Below are 8,437 nucleotides of genomic sequence, written 5' to 3'. Positions count from 1 at the left end.
AGGAAAGAAAAAGAAAGAAAGAAAGAAAGAAAGAAAGAAAGAAAGAAAGAAAGAAAGAAAGAAAGAAAGAAAGAAAGAAAGAAAATGTTTAAATACAGAGTGAAGCAGGAAGACGCAGAGGGGAAAATCTTAAGGACAGTATCATATGCCCTACAGTAAGCACTGGCTTGACAGAATTGTTTTCATAAATGAACTAGAAGGGCACACATATGCCACAGGGCATGTATGTAAATGAGAAGATAACTTTGGGTACTGGTCCTTACTTACTTTGTTTGAGGCAGGGTGGGTCTCTTTTTTCTACTACTGTACTATGTATACCCAGCTAGCTGGTTCACGAGCTTCCCAGAATTCTCTTGTTTTCACCTTCCATCTCAAAGTAGAAGCACTAATATAAGAGATAGATAGGTACCACTACGCCTGGCCTTACATGTGTTCTGGGAACTCAACTCTGGTCCTCATACTTATCCGGTAAGTGTGTTTTGCCTGCTGAGTCATCCACCTAGAATCATTAGATCTTACTACAAAAGCCTGTATGCCACAAAACTGGAAAATACAAAAGAAATGGACATTTTTTTAAATAAGTACCATTTACCAAAGCTAAACCAAGACCAGGTGAATGATCTAAATAGACCTGTTAGTCGCAAAGAATTAGAAACGGTTATCAAAAATCTCCCTTCGAAAAAAAGCCCAGGACCAGATGGTTTCAATGCCGAATTCTACCAGAACTTCCAAGAAGAACTAATACCTATACTCCTGAATGTATTTCACAATATAGAAACAGAAGAGTCATTGCCAAATTCCTTTTATGAAGCTACAGTTACCCTGATACCAAAACCACACAAAGACCCAACCAAGAAAGAGAATTACAGGCCTATCTCACTCATGAATATCGACGCAAAAATTCTCAATAAAATACTGGCAAACCGAATCCAAGAACACATTAGAAAAATTATCCATTATGATCAAGTAGGCTTCATCCCAGAGATGCAGGGCTGGTTCAACATACGCAAATCTATCAATGTGATCCACCATATAAATAAACTGAAAGAAAAAAACCATATGATCATTTCATTAGACGCTGAAAAAGCATTCGACAAAATTCAATACCCCTTTATGATAAAGGTCTTGGAGAGATTAGGGATACAAGGGTCATACTTAAATATAATAAAAGCTATTTACAGCAAGCCGACAGCTAACATTAAATTAAACGGAGAAAAACTCAAAGCCATCCCACTAAAATCAGGAACACGACAAGGATGTCCACTCTCTCCATACCTCTTCAATATAGTGCTTGAAGTTCTAGCAATAGCAATAAGACAACATAAGGGGATCAAGGGGATACGTATTGGAAAGGAAGAAGTTAAGCTTTCGTTATTTGCAGATGATATGATAGTATACATAAGCGACCCCAAAAACTCTACCAAAGAACTCCTACAGCTGATAAACACCTTTAGTAATGTGGCAGGATACAAGATCAACTCCAAAAAATCAGTTGCCTGCAATTTATATTTTCATTCAACATGTATTGTTTACAAAATACGGGAAAGAAAACGGGAATGGCAACAAAAAAGAAAAGGTTTGTAGCTAAGACTTACCTCAGCTATCTTAATTTCCAGTCTAAGCACTGACTTCATGTCATGTTCAGCTCGAGAGCTATTAGCTCCTAAAAGCACCGCAGTGTCCACCATGAACTTATAAAGGGCATCCCGATACTGTAAGAGATAAAGAAGCAAGTGGCCATGACAACAGCCTGCTAGGAAGTACGATTCAGAGATATGGAAGCGCCGAAACAGTAGGTGGCAATAAGCTTCCTTCATGTTCACTCTGTATCGGAGTATGATACCAGTATTATGCAATGACAGTCACCTACTTGCCACTCTGAGAGAAAAAATAAGTGATGAGTGCACAGGTACTATTTCTGTGACAGATAGAGTTGCCCAGGCATCAAACAGCAAGCAAACTAGCTTTCTGGCAACTGGTGATATTATGGATAAAAGAAACATCTCCAAATGAGTCCAGAATAGAAATGTAAAGGTCGGGTGTCTCCTTCCCAGGCAAGTGATGCTTTAGTAGAGGAATGGGAAAGACGTGAGTCTAAAATCAGAGGACCTGACCCATGAACACTAACGCAAAGTGCAATTTATTCCCATCCAGCTCCATTTACCCAGCTTCCCACTAAGAAATAAAGGATGATTATGGTGGTTGGAGTCCTGTGTCTTTTCAGTTTCGGCTTCCCTAGAGTTGTCCTCCCTGTCTCAGGGGGGACAGGAAAACGGATGATGAGAAACCAACAACTTAGCAAATACAGAATTTCATCTCCAAGGTAACTATGACCCTGCAAGCTATTCTTACTGCGGGACTCACCTTAAGACCTGTATGTTTCTTGGTAGATAGCCAGCCTTTTAATAAACGGAATGAAATTCAGTCAGCAAGTCTGGCTAATAGTATTAATTGGAAAGAATGGTTTGCCCTTCCCAAGTCTACTAAAACGTGCTCAACGACTCAGTACATGTTCAAGGTGGCTTGCTCAGCAGGTTGTACGATGGGGGAAAGGCATACAAATGAAAACCTAAATGATGCTTGAGACTGTTCCTCAGTCTGTGCCCTAGTGATGAAGAACACATAAAATGTTTCTTAATAGACTACTGCATGCATGGAAGCTGAAGAACTGGAAGATTCCAACCCAGAAAACCTGGAGATATACTACTTGAGAGACACGGGGTTTGGGAACAGTACGAGATAGGTCCTTCTCTTACAGGAAGAACAAAAACAGGCAAGTTAGGAGAGACAGGCTGAAAACAGGCAATGAAGAGGCCTTAAACTTCTTCAAAGGAATTTAGAGTCTATCTTGAGAGTGAGATATACTCTTATGTATTTTTGGATGTGAACCTAGCCTTTAACAGCTAAGCCATCTATCCAGCCCAGAGTTTAGGCTCTATCTTGAGAGCAAGATATACTGAGAGTGGTGGTGTAGAAGCAAAACTTTCCACGTGGAGCTAAACGGCTATTGAGGTGAAGGTGGTCACAACTAAGTATGAATGGACAGAAATGTGATCTAGGACAGTAGGGCTAGGAAGGAGGGACCAGGCGTCTGGAGGAAGAATTACTTGCAAAGGTGGCATCATTTGGACTTGGTTAACTACTTATAGGGAAAGGATATAATCTTGAGTCTGCTTGCTAAGATGACAGATTCCCTAGTCTGGCAAGGTTGACTCAAGAAAGAACACTTGGAAGCCCCCTTAGATGAGTGTCCACTGACTGGCAGAGGCCTAAGTTTGTGGCTAGTCTGCAGAGCCTTCCACATATAGAGGCTATAGCATAGGCCCAGGAGACCTGGCCATGAGGCTTGTTTGGAGGACAAAATGTCCAAAGTGAGTTCAAATTATTAAAATGACCTAGCCCTGTCCAGTGTCCAGGAAACTCCCGTTTCCAAGCTGAGTCTAAAACTCTAACCTGATACATCCTTTTTGTTTCTCATTACCCATCATTAACCATCATTAACCCAGAGCACATGCTAAAAATAGAGTCCCAGATCCCATCTTGTCTGCTAAATCAAAATCACCATGACTGGATCCATATATGAAGTTTCCAGGGTGATTTTTTTAAGCCAATACAGTTTTGAGTGTCCCTCAGCTTGGAAAATGATAGTGAATGGTTGTTCATCAATTTGCTCATCTGAGGATTGGCTGCAAACTCGTATCTTGGTTATTTCATTTGGATATGCTATCTCATCAAGGTGATGAGGTCACTGAAAGCTTGATGTCCCTGCTTCTACAAGACAGGAAGTAGAACTATGTGTTGAAAACCAGTGATTCTCAACCTTCCTAATGCTGTGACGTTGTAATACAGTTCCTCATGTTGTGGTGACCCCAAACATAAAATTATTTCCTTCCTAGCTCGTTACTGTAATTTTGCTGTTATGAATTGTAATGTAAACATCTGATAGACGAGATAGTTGATATGCAATCCCCAATAGAGTCAAGACCCACAGGTTGAGAACCACTGGCCTAAACAAACGCTCTCTGCCTTACTACACTGGGAATGTGTTCAGTGAAGTTATGGTGATGGTTTCCAGGACAGAAGCTGACATCTTATAGTAATTGATGTGACCCAAACAGCCGCCGGGTAAGACATGTAGCTAAATATGAGTAAAACTCACAGATTTGGCCTCTGTACTGTTATCAAGGAAGTCTTCCCTCACAGCCAGGGAGAGTGTTGCTTGGTCCAGCTGTTAAAACAAAAAGAGAAAGAAAAAAAAAACAATAAGACAGACAAACAGAGAAAGCATGGCATTGACATTTGAAATGGTTGTGTAGCATGTTAGCAAGAGTCATGGGCTCCCTGGCAGCCCAGCCATATTTTGAACGTGTGTCACCGTCACAAGAATCCCTTCACTCCATTCAGAACTGCATGCAAATAGGCACTTTGAGAGACCTAACATATCAGAGACCTGTCCCCTGACTTTCGGATCTGTGCTATCGATCGCTGAGGTTTTGCCAACACTCAACAGTGCAAGGCTATTTGAGTTGGAATAGATATTAGAGATTATCTGACCAAAGCCAGAGAATTTATGATTTTTCCCAAGCTCGTGTGGCTGAACAGAGCTCAGAGTCAAATTGCCTTCTGTTCCCAGATCCACTACCCACATCACCGAAGTGCTTTGCAAATGCCCATCTGGCTGGAGCTGATGCATTAGGCTTTCTACAGCCCCACCTCAGAAATAACGTTTCTTTGTACTCACAAAGAATGAACTGACATTCTGGAGAAATCTTTGTGGCTTTTAGAAACTTCTCTGAAAAGTTAAGAATAAGTGATAGAAGCACAAATAATCAGACAACTTTAATCAAGTATTTTATCCCCTTTTCATACATAAAATCTATATAAAATTATAGTTCTCCATCAAAATCCCCTTCACATGCAGCAAAGTCTATAAAAGGTCAAGTTATAGTGGTGCCAGTATAAAATTTGAGGAAATACAGGTATTGTATTTTTGAGTAAAATGTATTCAAGACATTCTTGTAGCCTGTGTACATTGCTAATTGGCCTAAAACAACCAAATCACAAGCCATTTTGGCTTTATCCTCATGTGATTCCCAATCTGCCATTGTTTCTTCCAAAAATGAAGTAAGCCAGAACCCACAAAGCAAAATATTTTTATGAAGATGCTTCGGCTTTCAATTAAATTTGGATCCCTCAGCAACTCTTGTGAGTGCCAGGTTCAGAGGAAAGGAAACTACACAGATAATATCAAGAAAGTCAAAGGTTCTTCTCATAAAATGAAGTTAAACCCACAGAAGGTAAAAGTTTGGATAATTCAAGTGAGGTTGTCCGACCTTTCATAAACCTTCAGATTGTTACAGTTTCTTGGGAACATTTTAAATATACCAACAGATTGAATAAGGCCAGCAACTAAATCTCATTAGAAACACACAAACTCCTGAGGCAAAGTCTTTCTCAAGAAACCCCCACAAGTCAACGGTATTGCTCTGGGTTTGAAAGTCCTTGCATTTACAATATGAAGTTTTCCGTTTCAAAAGAGAAGAAAATGTTCATCCAAGCACTGGAGAGGTACATGGACTGGCAGCTCAGATCAGTCTGGGCTACAGAGTTAGTTACAGGATAGCCTTGGCTACATTAAAAAAAAAGTATGATTTTAGAAAATCAGATACATTGAACTGAAAATGTGATTTTTGTCCAATTATAATTGGCATGCCAATTACAATAAAGTGTTTTAGGGGAGAAAGTAATAATACAAAAAGAAATATCTGAAAATTACGATATAGGAAAGGAAAAACAAAACATTAGAGAAATTACATTTCTAAGAGAATTTCTCAGGTTGGCATTTTGCTGAAAGCCAGAAAAATGCAGGTCATTGAGTCATAAGGAATTTGAGTTGTCTTATACTAGAACAACCCTGACCCTCCACATAGTCTCTCAAGATCACACATCCCACTTTCCATGGTTCCTGAAATTCTTACTCTTCCTATCACAGGCTTAAGACAAGCATACACACAGGCACTGAGGCAGTATTTTAGAATATGGCTTTCTGTTGTTTCTTATAATTTTATCTCCCATTGAAATCTACAAGTCTCTACCATCTTGACACGGGAGAACATTTCCAAAGACCAATACGTGGGCCAATTATCTGCATATCTTGAGGATGGAGACATATCTACCCATTGAAAGGAGTTGCATTTTTCTCCATCCAGAGGCATCATATGTTCTGCTAACTCTAAAGGGGGCCCATGCTCGAGGTCAAAGACGAGGCTGTTTCTTACACAACACAAGTCAAACCGGCATGCCAACTACTCAAAATGAAGAACAGCATTGTTCAAATGGTCCTGGCTAGTTGATGGGCCATGGTTCAAGAGAAGAGAGCCTCTCCTCATGTGCCACCATGAACCAGTATCTGCCACACAAACTACCAAAGTTCAAGTGAACTAAACCAAATAGCAATAACAACAAGTAAATAATCAATTAAACGATTAAACAAACAATTAAATCTTTTACATGTAATTGATTAGTGTACATCATGTGTACATGTGGAAGTCAGAGGACAACTTGCAGGGAAACGTCCCCTCCTTCCAGCATGTGGGTTCCAGGGACTGAATCTACCACATCGCAGGCCTGTTGGAAAGGGTTTTTTCACCTGCTGAACCGTTTCATGGGCCCCTAGAAACTTAAACCTATCAAAACAGCCAACGCATACACAGAAGTTCTAGAACGTTGGTAGCCACCAATACATGAACTTTGTTGTCAGGTTCATTAGGTTTCATACAGATCTCAGAACAAAATCATTCCTGCCATCTCTAGACACATGCTTCAAACTGGTTCATGACTATGAAAACTGCAGTTCTGCATTGTTTGGCGGAGGAGGTTAATTCAGATGTGTGAACATTCACTCATGTAATTTGGTACAAACAGGATAGAACTAAAGCCAATGTGAGCTGCACTCAGATGCCAAGCAGTGCTTAAACACTTCAGTTTCGAACAGGCTGCCACCTTGGCAAAAGAAAGCAATAATAAGTGTGCAAGTGCCTTCTTACATTTGGAAAGCATTCTATTATTGATAGAGTTTCTAGGACCAGTGTCATTGAATATTAAGTGTGCAAGGCAAGCTGTTACCATCTTCCTTTGTCTCCCTTGTTTTTCTATAAACTGACACTAACGGTAGACACTGTACTTGCTTTAAAGGATTTATGTTTTGTTTCATGTTTTGGGCACAATGTCTTTGGTGATGGTGTGTTAACTACTGACTGGTATCAAGAGGCATACAATATCTACTTTTTCCATTTTTAGCAAGGCCACCATTGATAGTTGATTTCCAGAGGCCTCATTCCATGAATTTCCCAAACATTCACCTGATCATTTTAGTAACTATTGATGATAGTTCCCTAAATCCACTGGCTCTATGGAGATTTAAGTAGTAGCAATCTAACCCTTTTTTTCTCCTGATTTATTTTTATTTTTAGTTACGTGTCTGTGGGATGGAGAGACATCTCAGTGTTTAAGAGCACATACTGTTTGCTCTTGCAGAGGGCCTGAATTCAGTTCCCAGGATCCATGTTGGATGGCTCAAAGCCACCTACAGCTCTAGCTCCAGGGAATCTAAGGCCTCGGGCCACTAAGAGCATCTGCACACACACACACACACACACACACACACACACACACACACTTATTATTATTATTATTATTATTATTATTATTATTATTATTATTCCTCATTGTCTCTTTCTCTCTCACACACATAATTAAAATAGCAAAGATAAATATTTTTAAACTATAACTGTGTTTATGTGACTGTATATATGTGTAGATAGGTATCCAAGGGTGCAAATACTCAAAGAAACCAGAGAGGGCATCTCAATGTGGAGTTACCAGCGAGTTATGAGCCATCTGACATTGGTGCTGAGAAACAAACTCAGGTCTTCTGCAAAAGGACTACATTCTCTTAACTACTGAGAATCTCTTGAGTTCCTCTCCTGAATTTCCAAGCTGTTCTTCTCTTACAAGTGAGAACTTTGTCTCATTGGCTATTCATTTATCCTGAAATGAATCAACCCCAGATTGTGGAGAAAATATATGGGAGAAATAATCCAGTTTCTTTAGCAAATAAATGTGGTTTAAAAAACAAAGAGAAGGTGATGACTGTTGTAGATTAAACCGGACTTAGAAAGTGCACACGTGATTGATTCTTAATTTTAACCTCAATCAAAATGCAGCTGTTTCTGGTTGGGGTTTATTAAGGACACATTTGGGGGACTGAAGGGTATCGCTTGATTGTAGAACACTTGCTTATCACGCATGAGGCCCTGGATTCTACCCTCACCAGCACAAAAGAAAAATGTTTTATATAATCAGAAAAATTGAAAACTAACTGTATATTAGATGTTAAGTATGGTTTTGGTAAGAGTCTTGTTATTGTAAGAGTCTT

General features: G+C 39.6%; 1 protein-coding gene across 1 annotated transcript in view; it reads right to left on the bottom strand.

Annotated features, from left to right (window-relative positions):
• Phex (phosphate regulating endopeptidase homolog X-linked) overlaps positions 1-8,437 on the bottom strand; it is a 209,149-nt gene that overhangs the window by 153,999 nt on the left and 46,713 nt on the right. Inside the window, exons 6-7 of the mRNA XM_005358817.3 lie at positions 4,160-4,228; positions 1,596-1,712 (exon numbers count right to left, since the gene is read on the bottom strand). Coding sequence (XP_005358874.1) covers positions 1,596-1,712; positions 4,160-4,228 — 186 coding nt within the window. The remainder of the gene's footprint in view (positions 1-1,595; positions 1,713-4,159; positions 4,229-8,437) is intronic.

The sequence above is a fragment of the Microtus ochrogaster genome, chromosome X, assembly GCF_000317375.1.
Source record: "Microtus ochrogaster isolate Prairie Vole_2 chromosome X, MicOch1.0, whole genome shotgun sequence".
Classification (NCBI taxonomy): Eukaryota; Metazoa; Chordata; class Mammalia; order Rodentia; family Cricetidae; genus Microtus; species Microtus ochrogaster.
This window is presented reverse-complemented; position numbering and strand designations above follow the sequence as displayed.